The following is a 19,142-nucleotide window of genomic DNA, read 5'->3' as shown; positions in this document are numbered from 1 at the left end:
CTCTGTGCCGACAGCAGAGAGCCTGATGCAGGGCTCAAAGTCAAGAACCATGAGATCATGACTTGAGCCGAAGTCAGACACTTAACTGATTAAGCCACCCAGGCACCACTCTCTTGTAACTTTCTTTTTTTTTTTTTTTTTTTAATTTTTTTTTTTTCAACGTTTATTTATTTTTGGGACAGAGAGAGACAGAGCATGAATGGGGGAGGGGCAGAGAGAGAGGGAGACACAGAATCGGAAACAGGCTCCAGGCTCTGAGCCATCAGCCCAGAGCCTGACGCGGGGCTCGAACTCCCGGACCGCGAGATCGTGACCTGGCTGAAGTCGGACGCTTAACCGACTGCGCCACCCAGGCGCCCCGTAACTTTCTTAATAACATCTTCTTTTTTCTCTAGCTTACTTCATTGTAAATACAGTATATAATACATATAACATAAAATACGTGGTAATTGTTTACATTATTGATAAGGCTTCTGGTCAATAGTAGGCTATTAGTAGTTAAGTTTTTGGGGAGTCAAAAGTTACATGCAGATTTTCTACTGTGCAGGTCTCGGCACCCCAACCACCATGTTGTGCAAGGTACTCGTCTATCTCACCTCCTTTTGTGGTTGTAACAAGCATTTCTATTCATTAGGATAGTAAGGAGATACGGAGATCTAAATTGAACATTTACCATGTTATACTCATTTTTCAATCTCATCTGCTAATAACAGTCTCCCTGATGTCAATTAGTTGTTGTTAAATATTAATAGGAAAGTGTTGTATTTTGACATTTTTAACAAATTAAACCTGTGAAAACGATCCTTGTTGGAATATTTTTATAGCTTAGAATATTTCCAACTATTAAGTGTGTAAAAATGAGTGTTTCTATAGGTGTCAGTTTCTTGGCACTCATGTAATGGTAAAAACACTCAAATATTAGTTTTCAATATACGGTCTCCATAAAATGAGCCCCTTTAGGGAAAGCAGTCGCTTTCTCACTCATTGTTAAAATGCCCTCTTTATCTTGAAGGAACAGATTAATGGGAGTTGAGGAAAGGGCTTTACCATTTTCCACTTGTTCACTCACGGTACTTTAATGTATTATCTTCAACTTATGGTTATTTACAAGAATCATCTGATAAACCTTAAATCCACTTCACCACACACAGATAAATCACAAGAAAGCAAACCACCATCAACTTAAATTGGGTTATTCCCAATTTTCCCTCAGGTATCTAGGGTGCAGCACTGATTTGGGACCAGAGTGCTTGCAGCCATAGTTCATTCTGATTGGTCAGGGCATCAGCCACAGTTCTTTTTTGTTTGTTTGTTTTTTAATATCACCCCTGCTAAGTAACAGGCCTAGTGTAGATCAGTATGTTATGGAGATGAAATCAGACCTCTCATATCAAGCCATATTTTAAATATTAGCAAAAGCTAAGTTTCTTAAGATAAAAAGTAAACATACATAGACATTTTTGTATTTTCTTCCCTTGCCTCCAAGGACGGCCTTGCACATACCTCCACATACCCCACCTTGGAAGTTACTCGTCTGACAATTACAGAATGGTCCAGAGAGGCAGATTTTCAAAATGGCCAGCATCCCTCAGTAAAGGCTTCCCCAAATTGGATGTTTACTTGCTAGAAATGCGACTGCAGGGGTAAATGGTAAAGTACTTCCAACATGCTTTCCTTTGTATTATGTTAAATACTAGAAATGACAAGTAGCACCCTTGTTTCTATTTATAAGGAAAGTAGCAGATGATAGAGCTAGACTAGTACTCAAAAGGCCTATCACCAAACTCGGTGACTTTGGGTGAATCATTTCCTGTCCCCAGTCATGTTTTTCATTTGTAAAACCTGGCGCTGAATTCAATCACTTTTGAGGACCTGTACAGCTCTAAGATTCTGGGGTTCTGTGATTCTTCTTCACCAAATAATACATGTTGGTTCATTAGAAAGAACTCTTTGGAGAGAAAAGAAATTTTATATAGTTTTAATTAGAAATAGAAGTTAATTTTTTCCAATGCCTTTTTGGTGTATATTATAGCAATATACGATTTAATGTTTCTTATTAATGTAATGTGTCTTGCAGCTGTTACATCAACTTCATAATTCTGGAATTATCTTAGCAATTCTTCAAAAATATTTCTCTGTTCAATTTTTCTGAGATATTATTAGGATTTTTGCATCGATGTTCATAAATAAGAATCTCCAAAATTTTCTTATTTTACTTTATCTTTTTTTTTAATTTCTTAATGTTTGTTTATTTTTGAGAGAGGCAGAGACAGAATGCAAGTGGGTTAGGGCCAGAGGGAGAGGGAGGCACAGAATCCGAAGCAGGCTTCAGGCTCTGAGCTGTCAGCACAGAGCCAGACGCAGGGCTCTAACTCACAGACTATGAGATCATGACCTGAGCCGAAGTCGGACGCTCAACCGACTGAGCCACCCAGGCGCCCCTATTTTACTTAAATTTTTAAAATTGAAAGTCATAGTGGCACCTGGCTGCCTCAGTTGATAGAGCATGTGACTCTTGATCTCAGAATTGTAGGCTGGAACCTTACGCTGGGTGTAGAGACTACTTAAAAATAAAACCTTTAAAAATAAATTAACATAAAAACGAAAGTCATATTTACTTCAGCAAATGAACTGAGTATCTTACTATCATTTTCTTTTTTTTTTTTTTATTTTTTTTTTTTCAACGTTTATTTATTTTTGGGACAGAGAGAGACAGAGCATGAACGGGGGAGGGGCAGAGAGAGAGGGAGACACAGAATCGGAAACAGGCTCCAGGCTCTGAGCCATCAGCCCAGAGCCTGACGCGGGGCTCGAACTCACAGACCGCGAGATCGTGACCTGGCTGAAGTCGGACGCTCAACCGACTGCGCCACCCAGGCGCCCCTCTTACTATCATTTTCTATACTTTGGCAGTATATGGAAGTTCTTTGATAGTTTGGAAAAGTCTCAGGAAAGCTATCACTAGCAAATGACTTTTTTTTTCTTTTTAAAAATTTTTTAAGTAAGCTCTGGTCCCAGTGTGGGACTCAGACTCACAACCCCAAGATCAAGAGTCGCATGCTCTGCCAACTGACCCAGCCAGGTGCCCGCAGACATATTCTCTTTTAAATGTCAGTTTTGTAATATTACAGCTTTATAAGGAACCAGACATTTTGATACTAGCAATCAAATTTTTAGCATCAAGCTAATAAATCATGCGTTTACAATCTAATTGATGTATTCTATGTACCTCCCATCCAATAATAAATTTACTAATTTGTACTTTTATGATTGAGCTGATACTTTACCAATTTAATTTTTTTTAAGATTTTATTTTTAAGTAGTCTCCACACCCAATATAAGGCTCAACCTTACAACCCCGAGATCAAGAGTCGCATGCTCCAGTCACTGAGCCAGCCAGGTGCCCTGATACTTTACCAATTTAATCTATAAGCATCAATTAATGACATACATTTTTCAAATTTGTTATCATGCATGCTTGGTTTTCTTATTCTATTTTGATTTCCTCTCTAAGTTCTAACCACAAACCTCTTAAAAAAAAAAAAACACAACATTTCCACCCTTATCCCTAAAATAGAGCTATAAAGCATGATTTCCTTACTTTACAGCACAGCTTAGGTATCATCACATAAATTTTCTCGCATAGAATTTGAGTTTTCATTATTTAAAAAATATTATCCTCCAACATATTCTCTATACCCGAGATTTAAAAAAATTTTGGCGGGGGGTGGGGGGCACCTGGGTGGCTCAGTCGGTCAAGCATCTGACTTCAGCTCAGGTCATGATCTCACCGTCCGTGAGTTCGGGCGCCAGGTCGGACTCTGCTGACAGCTCAGCGCCTGGAGCCTGTTTCGGATTCTGTGTCTCTCTCTCTGTCCCTCCCCCCACTCACGTTCTGTCTCTCTGTCTCTGAAAAATGAATAAACCTTAAAAAATAAAAAAAAATATAGGAATTTACCCAAGGGATACAGGAGTACTGATGCATAGGGGCACTTGTACCCCAATGTTTATAGCAGCACTCTCAACAATAGCCAAATTATGGAAAGAGCCTAAATGTCCATCAACTGATGAATAAAGAAATTGTGGTTTATATACACAATGGAGTACTACGTGGCAATGAGAAAGAATGAAATATGGCCCTTTGTAGCAACGTGGATGGAACTGGAGAGTGTGATGCTAAGTGAAATAAGCCATACAGAGAAAGACAGATACCATATGGTTTCACTCTTATGTGGATCCTGAGAAACTTAACAGAAACCCATGGGGGAGAGGAAGGAAAAAAAAAAAAAAAGAGGTTAGAGTGGGAGAGAGCCAAAGCATAAGAGACTCTTAAAAACTGAGAACAAACTGAGGGTTGATGGGAGGTGGGAGGGAGGGGAGGGTGGGTGATGGGTATTGAGGAGGGCACCTTTTGGGATGAGCACTGGGTGTTGTATGGAAACCAATTTGACAATAAATTTCATATATTGAAAAATTAATTAATTAATTAATTAATTAAATAAATTTTTAATGTTTATTTTTGAGACAGAGAGAGACAGTGTGTGAGCAGGCGAGGGACAGAGAAAGGAAGACACAGAATCCGAAGCAGGCTCCAGGCTCTGAGCTGTCAGCACAGAGCCCGACACGGGGCTCAAACTCACCGCGAGATCATGGCCTGAGCCGAAGTCTGACGCTTAACCAACTGAGCCACCCAGGTGCCCCATATTTATTTTTAATTTCTGCACTAGATACGGCCTCCAGCAAAATGTTGAATAGAAACAGTGTTGGTAACATCCTCCAATAATGCTTCAAATGTCTTACTCTTTTTTTTAAATGTATTTATTTTTGAGGAAGAGAGAGGGAACAGGGCAGGGACACAGAGAGAGGGAGACAGATAATTCCAAGCAGGCTTGCAGTGTTGGCTCTATTCCATGAACCATGAGATTAAACCTGAGCCAAAATCAAGAGTCAGATGGTCAACCAACTGAGCCACCCAGGCACCCCTCAAATGTTTTACTCTTAACATGACATTTGCTGGAAATTTGTGACCCTTCTTTTTGAAGGTGAACTGAGCCCATTTACATTTAATAATTGTAATGAGTGTTTACAGAATGAATAGCATAACTGAATTCCTTCATATCTAGTTTTTTTTCTTTTACTTTAAATTAATGTGTATAGGTAAAATGAGGAATAAATACAATCTAATATGATTAGCTGGCTCGATATACAATATGAATTAAATTGGACTCTTATTTGCTTTTTTTTTCTTTCAGTGAAAACATCAGTTTCCTGTCAGCTTTCTCCCAATTCCTTAGTGAAGAACTAACTAGAACATGATAGAGTCCCATTTAAAATTCAAACAAAGCAAAGACATTCAAAGGCAATGCCTTTTAGTAAGATGAGTTAAATAAACATGGGTAAGTATCTGAAAACATAAGGTTTTCACCATGGCAGGACCCTATGCTGCAATCATTCCCAGTAATTCAACTGCCTTTGCATTTGGCAGTAATGTTCTACAAGTGAATTTGCTGATGACTAGCAAAATTTTTAAATGAACCCAAGGCCAATTAATCAAAAGTAATAACAAAGAAACTCTAGGAATACAAGTCAAGGGAGGAGACTGCACCTGGCCAGATATGATACCATTTGCCTACCTTTCATTCAGGAATTTGCTACAATGAATAAAATAAGTATTTCCTCTGAGTGGGGAGGGGAGGGGAGGGGAGGGGAGGGAAGGGAAGGGAAGGGAAAGAACAGGCATTACCTATTACCATTTCTGAATGTATGATTAAAAGAAAAAAAGTCTTTAAAAAAGAATATTAATTAGTCCTATGTTTTCACAATAGAATCCCTAATTCTGAATTTAAAACATTATTCAGTATTTGCTTAAGGATCATATTTAGTTGATGTGGCTTTTGACATATAAAAGTTCTAGGGGAAAAACTAAGACCTCTTTTAATTTTACTTTAACATCAAACTAAACAGAGCAATTAAAAAATTCAGTAAGACCATGGGTTACTCTGCTTCAAGAAGTACTTCCAAAATTCAACCACCTAGCTTCTTTCAGGAGGAATTATACACCATCACAAATCTGTTCTAACTTAACTTTTGGAGAAGAAAATGGAAAGTCAAACCCATAGCACAGTGGTTAAGTAAAAGATTTCCTTCTCAGTGTCGGCACAGAAGTGCTTTTGCCCTCTTACAAGCTGCACTATTTCAGCAGATGATTCAGCTGGTCCTGTAGATCAGAAGACTGCTCAACACTAGAAATTAGAAAAGAGAAAAAGGTTTATCTGGAATGAGCAATAAAGACCTCTCTTTGTTCAGTTTGTACTTTAACACAGAAGTACTCCCGAAGCTAAATCAAAATTTATATTGGTCCTCTAGGGTCCCAGAAGTTTAAACTACGAAAAAAAGGTTTGTAAAAAAAAAAAAAAAAAGAAAAGAAAAGAAAAGAAAAGAAAAGAAAAGAAAAGAAAAGAAAAAAAAGGGGTTTGTAAAACCAGTTAGAGATAACCAATGTTATAAGGGACAGATTTAATCCACTCAAAAAAACAAGACTGTTTACTGACTTCACATTTAATTTACTTAATGAATATTATCAATGTAGAAGGTTTTCTATTCATTAAGGGTGGCTTCTACACGTTGTAATTTTTAGAAAGCCTTTACTATCAGTGAATTGACCTACTGTATACCTTTGAAATATACAGTCGACCCTTGAACAACATAGGGGATATATAGGCGCTGATATCCTGCACAGTCAAAATCAGTATATAACCCGACTCCCCCAAAACTTAACTACTAATAGCCTATTGTGGACCAGAAGCCGTACTGGTAACAGAAACAGTCAATTAACACATATGTTGTATATGTATTATATATACACTGTTATAATAAAGTAAGCTAGAGAAAAAATGTTACTAAGACAATCATAAGGGGATGTGTAGGTGGCTCAGTTAGTTAAGCATCCGACTCTTGATTTCAGCTCAGGTCATGATCTCACATCTCGTGAGTTCTGAGCTGACAGTGCAGAGCCTGCTTGGGATTCTCTCTTTTCTCTCTCTCTGCCTCTCCCTCAAAAATAAATGAATGAATGAATGAATGAATGAATGAATGAATGAAAGAAGGGAAGGAAGGAAGGACGGAAGGAAGAGGAAGGAAGAATAAGAAAGAGAAAGAAAAGAGAGAAGGAAGGAAGGAAGGAAGGAAGGAAGGAAGGAAGGAAGGAAGGAAGGAAGGAAAGAAAGAGAAAGAAAGAAGAAGGAAGGAAGGAAGGAAGGAAGGAAGGAAGGAAGGAAGGAAGGAAGGAAATCATAAGGAAGACAGGGCACCTGGGTGGCTCAGTCGGTTAAGCATCTGACTCTTGGTTTCAGCTCAGGTCATGATCTCATGACAGAGATCGAGCCCTGAGTCAGGCTCTGTGTTCATGGAGAGCCTGCTTAAGATTCTCTCCCTCCCTCTCCCTCTGCTCTTCCCCCCGCTGGCACACTTGGTCTCTCTCTCTCACACACAAAATAAAAATAATATTTAAAAAAAAAAAATCATAAGAGAAAATACATTTACAATACTATATTGTATTTATAAAAAAAAAATCTGTGTGTAAGTGGAACTGTGTAATTCAAACCTATATTGTTCAAAGGTCAACTGTACTGTCTTCTTTATACCTCGAATAAGCTATCCCAGAGCATATGTCAATTTAAGGGCATATGTCAACCAGAGTTTCACAATGATCCTCAGCCCGCAAGTAGAATTCCCTGCAGCCTGCTTTAGTTGCTGCTCCCTGCTCCCAAGTCCCCTACCTTTGGGGTTACTTACTTCTTCTGAATAGCTTCTTGCCTAAATCAGAAAAGGAAAGAGGAAAATAAACATAAAAAATCTCAGAAGACTAGTGCAACTTCTGGCTAGAAATACACAAGCAGAATAAATCTCCAGCTTCTGTCACATTCTGGATTTCTCTTCATTCTAGCCTAAGACTGTGTTCTTGAAGCTCTGTTCAACACCTGAGTGCAGGGTTGCTAAAAAGAAGGATTCTAAACCTAAACAGGTAACGATACCCTATCAGATCAAGGGAGATGGTGCAAAAACCATACACGTGCATGGCTCACGTTCAGTCCACAATGTGCAACCTAGTGGTCACACACCTGATATGCGCACACCCCAAGAACGAACATTTAGCTGTCTAAATATCAAGAGTTAAACTCTTAACCATACAGCAGGTACATAAGTATAATATCAACTATATAAAATATAAAGCAAAATTAAATATGACGAAAAGCTAACTATAATTTTATCCAAAATTACAACAGAAAAGGGGTTCTCTACATTTCAAAGTCTCCGGGATCATTTATATGTAGCCAGGGCTGGGTCATACGTGAGGCTATGGGATACAGGTCAGAGTTACACTTGATCCCCTAGTGCAAGAGCAGACTCCCCAGGAGAGACCTTGGGCACAGGTAGTCAACAAATACCGACTCGGTGTCCATTGGGTGCCAGGCACCGTGCTAACGTGGTCCTGGTGTGGGCCCTGCCCTCAGGGGGCTTACAGTCTCTCCCTCTGAGGAGCCCTCAAAGAGATGCAGAGAGGCTCACCAGAGGTAGTTCCTGTTCTTGATCTCACCCCACACCCCAACCTCTTCTGCAGTCTCAGCCATCTTTTCCAGAAGGAGCTCATCCTTGACTAAGCCCACTTTTACTCCTGCCTTCACAGGAAAATGTGCTGAAGAACAAAGGCCACAGGGGGCAGCCTGAGGATAATGATTTTGTAGCAAGTAGTCACTGGAGAGGGCATACTCACTGGTATTGGAGATGTGTTGTTATTATTGCCATTTTCCTTAAACTCTGCATTAAAAAACAACAACACACACAAAAAGAGAAATATATACATTCCATTTCCTGTAGCCACACAAATTATGTATATAAAACCCAAATCATAAAAGGAAGTGTTTCTTACATCTTCTGAGTGCAAGATGGCATCTTCCTGTAGTACCATGTTTCGAGCTGCCTGACCTAGCAGCTGGAAGACAAAAATAAAGTGGTAATCAAAATCTCCGAACTTCCTGTCATCTTCTCTCTGCAGCTGTTACACCGCCGCCCTCTCTCCTCCCCTCCCCGCCCCCCACAATTACAAAAACTCCAAATGTAACAGAGGATAATTTTCCATTTGTTCACGTTGAAAATCCAACTTCATGGTCACTCTGGCCATTGTGGCATGGGCTCCACCTCTTTTCCACCTCTGAGATCAAGAGCTCCAGAATTGCAGAGCTCCTCATGTACCTTCTTAGCCAAGTGCTGAAAGAAATCTGCAAAGAAAACTTTGGCTCCACGGGCCCAGTGAGAACTTAACCTTTTGGTTTCTTAGAGACAAATCTGAGATGTGGGGTGGAGTGAGGGGGCAGCAACTAGGGTAGAGCTAAAAAGGATAATAAGAATACAGCTGTTTAGAAATGGAATGAGAGACACAGAACAAAAAAGGCCTTACAAGAAGCTCAGGGCTGAAACGGGAAAGCATCACACGAAGGATGGCTGACAGGCCAGGCAGAGACAAGGAGAAAATGTAACTACACTTACGGTGGGCACAACTATAGGCATAGTTGCAAATCACTGTGTTGTAAACTTGAAACTAACGTAACATTGTATGTCAACTATATTTCAATTAAAAGGGAGAGAGAGAAAGTGGAAGGAAGGAAGGAAGGAAGGAAGGAAGGAAGGAAGGAAGGAAAGGAGGGAGGGAGGGAGGGAGGGAGAAGAAGGGTAGAGGAAGGAAGGAAGGGGAAGGGAAGGGAAGAAGGGAAGGGAAGGGAAGGGAAGGGAAGGGAAGGAAGGAAGGAAGGAAGGAAGGAAGGAAGGAAGGAAGGGGGGAAGGGGAAGGAAGGGGGAAGGGAAGGGAAGAAGGGAAGGAAGGAAGGAAGGAAGGAAGGAAGGAAGGGAGGGAGGAAAGGAGGGAGGGAGGGAGGGAGGGAGAAGAAGGGTAGGGGAAGGAAGGAAGGGGAAGGGGAAGGGGAAGGGAAGGGAAGAAGGAAAGAGAAGGGAAGGGAAGGGAAGGGAAGGGAAGGGAAGGGAAGGGAAGGAAGGAAGGAAGGAAGGAAGGAAGGAAGGAAGGAAGGAAGGAAGGAAGAGGGGAAGGGGAAGGAAGGGGGAAGGGAAGGGAAGGGAAGGGAAGGGAAGGGAAGGGAAGGGAGGAAGGAAGGAAGGAAGGAAGGAAGGAAGGAAGGAAGGAAGGAAGGAAATAAATGTGGATGCAGATTTTGATGAGTTCCCATAGCTGATAGCTGGACGCTGACAGCACAAAAGCTGAGCTCTGATTTGGGTGGGTGGCCTGTGGCCAAAAGTGGTGACTCAGTGGGCACTGAGAGCCAAGAGGAGATCGACAGAAGTTTCTGGCCTATTGTCGCACCCTGTTCCTGGAAGACATTAAGTCCAACCACGTAAGAAGAGCTACTACTATGTGTCCTACCCACTGTCCCTGTTCCCTTGGGTCAGAGAGATTCTGATGAAAAGTGGACCAATGACCTCAAATTCACCAGGAGCACCAGCCCTGCTACAGCTCCCAGATAATTTCCCCCACAGCAACTGTTATTTATCTCCATTTTTGTTTTAAAATTAAAAAACCTTTATGTGCTTCTAAAGTCAAAGCAGTAAAATAAGACCTTCCATCCCTGTCCCTTCCCCTCTCCATTCTCTCTCCCCTACGCATCAATATTTTTTTTTAGGGACACCTGGCTGGCTCAGTTGGTGGAACATGTGAGTCTTGATCTCAGGTTGCTGGGCAAGGAGCCTACTCAATTTTTTAAAAATGTGTGTGTGTGTGTGTGTGTGTGTGTGTGTGTGTGTGTGTGTGTGTTTGTGTTTTAGTTTTGGGTTTATCTTCCCATTGTTTCTTTTTAAAAGTGGACATATGTATATAATCTCCTCTCCTTACTTAGAATGTAACCTTCTACATGCACTCTTCTCTGCCCTATTTTCACTTGAAAATGTATGTTGAGACAGATCTGCAGCAACATATACCGCATCTGCACATTGTTCTTCTACGGCTGCAGAGTACTCCACTCCACAGATGTCCCTGTAAGCCGGGAGCCTGGGTGGCTCAGTCAGTTGAGCATCTAACTCTTGATCTCGGCTCAGGTCATGATCCCAGCATCATGGGACCAAGTCCAGTGTCAGTCTCTGCACTGGGCGTGGAGCCTGTTTGAGATTCTCTCCCTCTTCCCCCCTGCCCCTCTCCCCTGCTCGTGTGCTCTCTCTCTAAAATGTCAGTCAGTGAGTGAGTGAGTAAATAAAGAAAGAAATACAGAAATGTCACTGTAAGATTATTCAACTAGTCGTCTGGGATAGACTTTGGAGCTATTTCCAGTCTTTGCTATTATAAGCAGCGTTACAAAAAATATCTTATATATCTTGGTGTCTTTTTGCTATAGTATCTTTGGGATAGACTCACAGAATCATGACTATGATTGCTGGATCAGAGGGTTTTAGTTTTGCTACATACTGCCAAATCCGCCTCCATTAGGGTTATACCATTTTGCATCCCCATCCACAATGTATCAGAGTGCCTGTTCCCTCCCTATGGCCACTTTTAAGTGGCAAATTCCAAAGTCCTACAGATGGGAGACAGTGACTGACAAACTGATGGCAGAAAGACAAGGTTCGAACAGAATCTTCCTCATTCATTCACTCAGTCAGTCACCGCATGTTTATTAAGTGCTCAGATCCACCAGGGAGAGACATAGCCCCTGTCCTCACAGGGCTCACAATGTGTTACAAAGAAGACACAGGCCCTACAATACCTTGTGGTAACTGCTTATGGGGAAACACCGGATGACCTGAGAGCATGGGGGGGGGGGGGGGGTGTCTGACCCATTACAGGGGCAGAAGTTCAGGGAGGACTTCCTAAAAGAAGTGACTTCTAAGCTGAGACTAAAGGTCCAGCCTAATCGGATTTACTGTGTTTGAAGTGTTGCTAGCAGGATGGAGTGGAGTGGGGACTGAAGGCAGAGAGACTGGTTGGAAGAACGCTGCCATAGTCTAGGCAAGCAAGGAAAGCAGCCTGAGCCACGGAAGTGGCCGTTAAAGGGGGTGGGAGGAGCGATCATTTAGAAGATAGACTCGAGGAGACTCACAATTCGTGGAATGCAGGAGCTGTTGCAATGCAGGGCCAAGGCCCCTTCTCTGATGACAGATGCATCCATGGGCATTCTGCATCATTTTCTTGCATAAACCAACCACGCACATTAACACATCATAACCCACCATCGAAGATGTCCGGTTTGGGCTTCTTTAAAGTGGAACAACGTCTTGAGTATTTCCCCCTAGGCTGTTACCATTGTTTTGTTCATAAGTAACTCAACAGCAATCTTAGCTATTCACCTTCAGCAAGTATTGTTACTGAGTTATTTGTTGGCTCCTCGTCTTCAACAAGATTTTTCAGCTTAGTTTTCATAGCAATACCATCCCTCTTTTTTTTTTCAGTCTAATCATTTTCCATATTATTGCATTAAATAATGTGGTTACAATAGTAGGCATACACCTTACACAGGTTTAGGATAAATACACCGGACCCTTTACTCAGCACACAACTGGACTGGAGGACACATGCAGGCACACACAGAAGGAGCGTAAGAGTCATATGCATTCATTGTGCTGAGGGCACAGGCTGGCACATTCTTCCCCACTTGGTGCTCCGGCCACACTGGCCTCCTTGCACACCCTGCACACATTCCCATCTCAAGGCCTTTGCATTTGCCACTTATTCTACTTGGAACGCTCTGCCTCCAGCCGTCCACGTGGCTTGCTCCCTGACTTCATTCAAGTGTCTGCTCAAATGTCCCCTCCTCAGAGAGCCCTTCCCTGATCACCCTATTTAAGGAAAACCCTTTCATCACCCTCTACTCCCAGCTTAGTTTTTCTTCGTAATATTTATCACCACCTGAGTTTTTGGTTCATTTGTTTATCTGTCTCTTCACTAAAATGTAAGCTTACTAAGTACAGGGTCTGCTCGTTTTGTGTACCACTCTCTCCCTTATGCCTAGAATAGTTCCTGGCACATAGCAGACAATAAATATTTATTACATGAATGCTGTGGAAGGAGAGCTTTACACGTGGAAATTGTCAGCGAATCAAACAAAATAGCCACATGGAGACTGTTGAAAAGAGAAGCAATGCCCTAAGGGCCAAGAAGTATTGAAACTAACAATCAGGCTGCATGTCTACAATGAGACTAAGAGCTTCCTTTCCCTCAGGACTGACCCCAAGGAGGTGCCCTGTGGTTCTGAAACAATTTGGGCTACATCGATATCAAATCAAAGAGATGGAGAAGAAAGTCTAAGGAACAGAAAGGAGTACGCTCCTGGAGAAGACAATTGCCACTAGACCCCAAAAAATCAGAAGCAGAGGTTGTTCTGTGAAAATAAACTGTAAACACTTAAGACATTGTTTCTCTAGGAGATTCAGTTCACTGAGCTCAAGACACTATCAAGAAAATGAAAAGGAAACTCACAGAATGGGAGAAAACATATGCAAATAATATCTGATAAGGGATTAACATTCAGAATACATGAAGAACTCCTACAACTCAAATAAAAAATCCAATGTTGAAATGGACAATGGACCTTCATAGACATTTCTCCAAAGAAGACATACAAATGGCCAATAAGAACAAGAACCGCGCTCAACATCACTAGTCTGGCGAAATGCAAATCAATACCACTTTATACCCATCAGGATGGCTATGATAAAAAATGAGGGGTGCCTGAGTGGCTCAGTCAGTTGAGCCTCTAACTCTCGATCCCAGGGTGATGGGATGGAGCCCCACGTCAAGCTCCACACTGAGCATGGAGCCTGCTTAAGATTCTCTCTTTCTCTTTCTTTCTCTCTCTCTCTCTCTCTCTCTCTCTCCCTCTGCCCCTCTCCCCTGCTCGTGCTATCTCTCTTTCTCTAAAAATAAACAGATATGGGGCGCCTGGGTGGCGCAGTCGGTTAAGCGTCTGACTTCAGCCAGGTCACGATCTCGCGGTCAGTGAGTTCGAGCCCCGCGTCGGGCTCTGGGCTGATGGCTCAGAGCCTGGAGCCTGCTTCCGATTCTGTGTCTCCCTCTCTCTCTGCCCCTCCCCCGTTCATGCTCTGTCTCTCTCTGTCCCAAAAATAAATAAAAAAAAAACGTTGAAAAAAAAATTTTTTTTTAAAATAAAAATAAACAGATAGATAAAAATGGTACACTGTGCTAAACAGCATGGTGGTTCCTCAAAAAGTTAAACATAAAATTACCATGTGAATATGATCCAGCAATTATAATTCTAGGTAAATACCCTGAATAATTGGAAGCAGGGTCTCAAATAGATATTTATATGCACATGTCTACTGAAGCATAGTCACAAAGTCAAAAGGTAAACATAACACAAATCTCCATCACCAAATGAATGGATAAACAAAATGTGGTATATACATACAATGCAATATTATTCAGTCTTAAAAAGGAATAAAGTACAGTACTGATATATACTACAAAAAAAAAAAAAGACAAAAAAAGAAAATCAATAAGATACTCCAAATTATCTATAGTCTAGTAAAGGAAATGGCAAAAATACGTAAGTAACTATATGAAAAGTCAATATGGTATGTGATAAGTACCATGTAAGAGATCCAATAAAAGGCAAAAGTCAGAGAATTGACAGATGATGAGTCAATCCTCACAGAAAGAGGGACTGATTTCAGTTTAATTCAATCCACACCACTCACTAAGCACCCACTCTAAATCTACTATGGAAGAATCTCATGTGAAAAACACACAAGGAGGAACAGAAAGGAGCAAGTGACATTAGGGTAATCAATGATGACACCATGGCTTTTTGGCCACTTAACCACCTCCTACCACATGAGAAGTGGTGCCCAAGATTGCGGGCCTAGAACCAGTCTGCGTAGGTTTCAGCCTAGTTCTGCCCCTTCCTAGCTACTCTGTAACCTTGGTCAAATTAAATTCCTCTTTGTATCCTCTATGTCAGAAAAGTACCTCCTCTATGTAAATAAAGATTTAATGAATTAAGCTACATAAAACACAGCAATGTCCAGCACATGGTTAAGTTTATTATGATGAATATGGATGTTCAATACATACTGGTGGTTGGCAAGCCAAGAGAAAAGTAACATAAATTAAATCTCCCTTCGGCTTGCAGCCCACTGATAAGACACCTGAAACATGCAGAGGATGACCTTGCTCAAAGAACTCATGGCTACCTTACTTGCTTAATGTTTTTGTTTTATTAAAGACTAAAAGTAACCTTATCTTAACAGCAGCTGTCCCCTCAAGGTCCTGAAAGCCTTGCTTTCAAATTCCTTAGAGACTTATGCTATCCCCAACCCCCACTAACTTAAAAGTATATTATCAGTCATCTCCTCACAACCCCAGTGCAGCTCTTTCTGCCCACGCATCCTGTCCCCGTGCTTTGTCCCCGTGCTTTAACCCCGTGCTTTAATAAAATCACTTTTTTTTGCACCAAAGACATCTCAAGAATTCTTTCTTGGCCATTTGCTCAAGCCATCAAATACATACTGGTGGCTAACTATGAACACTATTGGGACGCCTGGGTGGCTCAGTCAGTTAAGCGTCCAACTTCAGCTCAGGTCATGATGTCACAGTTGGTAGGTTCGAGTCCTGCGTCAGGCTCTGTGCTGACAGCTCAAGCCTGGAGCCTGCTTCAGATTCTTTGTCTCCCTGTCTCTGCCCCTCCCCCACTCACACTCTCTCTCTCTCTCTCTCTCTCTCTCTCTCAAAAATAAACATTAAAAAAAAAAACTATGAACACTATTTTTTAAACTTATATATTTATACCTTGTTTCTCCTCCAAAAAGATTCAAGGCAATTTATACCTAATACCTAATTGTGTGTGTGTGTGTGTGTGTGTGTGTGTGTATACACACCCACACACTTTTTAAAAAAAAAAAAAACAGAATGTAAAAGTCATTAAAAGGAGAAGGAAGTAAATGTGTCTCCCACTAAAACTGATGTAAGAACTTCTGTGCAACCAAGGCAAAAAGTGAAACACCCCAAGTCCATAATTCTCATTTGATAAAAGACAACATAACAATTCTTCAAAAAGAGATAGACTTTCCTCTGATACTGAATCCTAAAATGAGTATATAATGTGTAACCGCACACAAAACATACTCGGGATCACCAAATCAGTGACTTCAATAATAGTAGTCTAGTAAATGCTTCTTCATACAGTTGTTTCTTGTAGTCTCTATCAATCAAAGCTAAGGACATAAAATGAAAGGTAATTCTGTAAAGACAATTCTACTGGACCCTAAACTAATACGAATAAAGTTGCTATGAATATTCACATGCAAGTCCAAAAGCTTCTGGCCATATTATGCTTGTTACTACAATTACATAACTTAATAAAACAATATAGAAACTGATGAAATAGGAGTTAAAAGAGACAGAGTTACTATTATTATGAAAACTAAGTTGAAAATAAGCAATACTTGAAGATGAGCAGTTAAGACACTGTTATTGAGTTAATTATGAGCAAGACAATGGTAAAGGTCTATAGAAGAAATTCACAAATATCTAAAGACTTTGTACTCAGATTGTTTCACAGATGTATTCAAGATGTTGTTCCAGTTTAAAGAAACCAAAACAGGAACTTAGATAAGACGTTATGTGTGTAACAAAATGAGAAACATGTAATCATTTCTCTTGGATAAAAACCTAGGAGTGGAATGGCTGAGCCATCAGAACCATTTTGTTTGTCCATTCACTTCTCAATGGACATTTGGGTTGTTTCCAGTTTGGAGCTATCACAGATAATGGTACTATGCACATGTACAAGTCTTTGTGTGGACATATATTTTCATTTCTCAAGGGTGAATATCTAAGAGTACAATAAATAGGTCTTTTTTTTTTTTTGGATACAAAGTGAACATACATAAAACTTTCTGGTGTGAAAAGTCATCATATGACTCCATTCATGGAAACAGCTAGAGGATGAAGGGGAAATCGGGGCAAAGGAGAAAGCTAATCTAAGAGACAGAAAACCAAGAATATGGCCAGAAAGACAAATCAGAAAAGAACAAATCCATAGACGATCCACAAAAGTGTGGAAAGAATGTGAGATGTTGAGGGCAAAACCATGCTGAATTTGGGAGGCAGAAAGAGAAAGAACTTCCTTCCCTAGAAACAACCCCATGAAACAAATTACGAACTGGCTGGGACCACTACCTTTTCCGCTGCCCTGTGGCAATCTCCACTTTACAGCGGATTCCCACCGGCCCATTTCTTTCCCTCCCTACAACGCTAATCCCACTGAGACTACACACCCCAGAATGCAACACGCGCCCTTCGCGAACGAGCTCTACTCCTCGGCAGAGCAGTTCACAGCCTACAATTCCCAGGAGGAAACGCGATCCCCCTTCCCACAGCTATGGAAGACTCGGGCCCCCGGGGTATCGGGCCGGAAAGTCCACTCTCAGCTCACCTCGGAGCTCCGGGAGCCCTTCAGCACCTGCTTAGTGAGCGCGATGACGTCCGTACCACAGGTGTTCACCTTCTCTGTGAGGAGCCCCTTCACAGACTGACCGAATCGCGCTTGAGAATCTGGCGTCCCAGTCGCCATCACTTCATCTAGTGAACGCCTCCTCCTGAGCGACGGCGAGTCGCTGGGGCCAAAAGAAACGCAAAGCGGAAGGAAGCGAGGTGGTGTCTCTTACCCCGTGGGAAAAGGAAGGAACGCATGCGCCTAGCGGAGGTTGACCTTAGCTAACTTTAAATCCATTTAAACTACTCAGTTGATAACCTGAGGAAGACAAGGCCCAGGTGCACCTCTCTGGAGGGGATGGAAGACAATCTCAGTAAATCCATAGGTTAGAATCAGGAACCCTGGATTACAGGCCTACTTCTGCCATTTAGTTGTGTGACTGCAGATTACAAAATCTTTGCGTCTTGTGTTTATCAATAAGAAAAAAGTAATAATGTTCAAGTCTCCAAAGGGTTATGAGAATGAATTAAGATCATTTAGTTCAACTTTAGTAAAATTTCATGAACTAAATATCAAATTGGGTGCTAGGCTGAGGGTAGAGAAAAAAGATCCAGTCCTTGTCTCTGAGGAGCTCCCAGGCTGTGGGATGAGCCATGTAAACAGCTTAGAAATGAAGGAAGTGCTCAAAATCACTAGTAATTTTTGATGACAAATGATCTCTTTGTTCTATTAAAAGCACACTGATCATCACCTTGGAAATGAATAACTGAAATGTTTCATGTAGCTCTATTTCTTTATTAGCTAATGCAGGAAAGATGAAAATGGTGTTATACTGCAAATTTCGATACTGTACTCAGTATCAACATTACTTTCTCCTCCAAGTGTCTAGATTCATGTCTCTGTTGACTCTTTCATTTAATTTGTTCTTAATTTTACTGAGGTTTAATTTATGAGCAAGAACTATGTTTTTTAAAGTGTACACTTTGCAACCCCTATCAAAATAACACCAGCATTCTTCACAGAGTTAGAACAAACAATCCTAAAATTTGTGTGGAACCACAAAAGATGCCAAATAGCCAAAGCAATCCTGAAAACGAAAACCAAACCTAGAGGCATCACAATTCCAGGCTTCAAGCTGTATTACAAAGTTGTAATCATCAAGACCAGCATGGTACTGGCACAAGAACAGACACATAGATCAATGGAACAGAACAGAGAACCCAGAAATGGACTCACAAACATATGGTAAACTAATCTTTGACAAAGCAGGAAAGAATATCCAATGGGGAAAAAAAGGCAGTCTCTTCAGCAAATGGTGTTGGGAAAACTGGATAGCGACATGCAGAAGAATGAACCTGTACCACTTTCTTACTACAGACACAAAAATAAACTCAAAATGGATGACAGACCTAAACGTAAGACAACAAGTCATCAAAATCCTAGAAGAGAAAACAGGCAACAACTTCTTTGACCTCGGCCACAGCAACTTTTTACTTGACATGTCTATGGAGGCAAGGGAAACAAAGGCAAAAATGAACTGTTGTGACCTCATCAAGATAAAAACAGCGAAGGAAACAGTCAGCAAAACTAAAAGGCAAACAATGCAATGGGAGAAGATCTTTATACATGACACATCAGATAAATATCTATAAAGAACTTATCAAACCCAACACCCCAAAAACAAATAATCCTGTG

The 19,142-nt window shown here is 41.0% G+C and overlaps 1 protein-coding gene across 2 annotated transcripts; it reads right to left on the bottom strand.

The window, feature by feature from the left end:
* Positions 1-4,914: 4,914 nt before the first annotated feature.
* On the bottom strand, positions 4,915-17,615 carry BORCS7 (BLOC-1 related complex subunit 7). 2 transcript variants are annotated; one of them, XM_047073385.1, is made up of 5 exons: positions 17,448-17,615; positions 8,930-8,992; positions 8,774-8,817; positions 7,779-7,815; positions 4,915-6,242 (listed from the first exon to the last, which is right to left on the bottom strand). In XM_047073385.1, the coding sequence occupies exons 1-4, from the start codon at positions 17,583-17,585 to the stop codon at positions 7,791-7,793; spliced, it is 270 nt and encodes an 89-aa protein (XP_046929341.1). In that variant the 5' UTR covers positions 17,586-17,615; the 3' UTR covers positions 4,915-6,242; positions 7,779-7,790. The 2 variants fall into 2 exon arrangements, with proteins under 2 accessions (XP_046929341.1, XP_046929340.1); XM_047073384.1 differs by having other exon boundaries at positions 7,795-7,815.
* Positions 17,616-19,142: the final 1,527 nt, after the last annotated feature.

The sequence above is a fragment of the Lynx rufus genome, unplaced genomic scaffold (genome assembly GCF_022079265.1).
Source record: "Lynx rufus isolate CCGP_SWC_20201006 ecotype Redwood Valley unplaced genomic scaffold, mLynRuf1.p SCAF_11, whole genome shotgun sequence".
Lineage (NCBI taxonomy): Eukaryota > Metazoa > Chordata > Mammalia > Carnivora > Felidae > Lynx > Lynx rufus.
The sequence above is the reverse complement of the archived record's forward strand: the minus strand, read 5'-3'. Positions and strand labels throughout refer to the sequence as shown.

Bases quoted from the DNA above. Each gene is read 5' to 3' on its own strand.
- BORCS7 (XM_047073384.1), bottom strand. From the start codon at position 17,585: ATGGCGACTGGGACGCCAGATTCTCAAGCGCGATTCGGTCAGTCTGTG. The intron at 8,818-8,929 runs GTAAGAAACACT...TTTTTAATGCAG, and splicing joins CCATCTTGCACTCAGAAGAT to AGTTTAAGGAAAATGGCAAT. The intron at 7,816-8,773 runs GTGAGTATGCCC...TTTCTGATTTAG, and splicing joins ACAACACATCTCCAATACCA to GCAAGAAGCTATTCAGAAGA.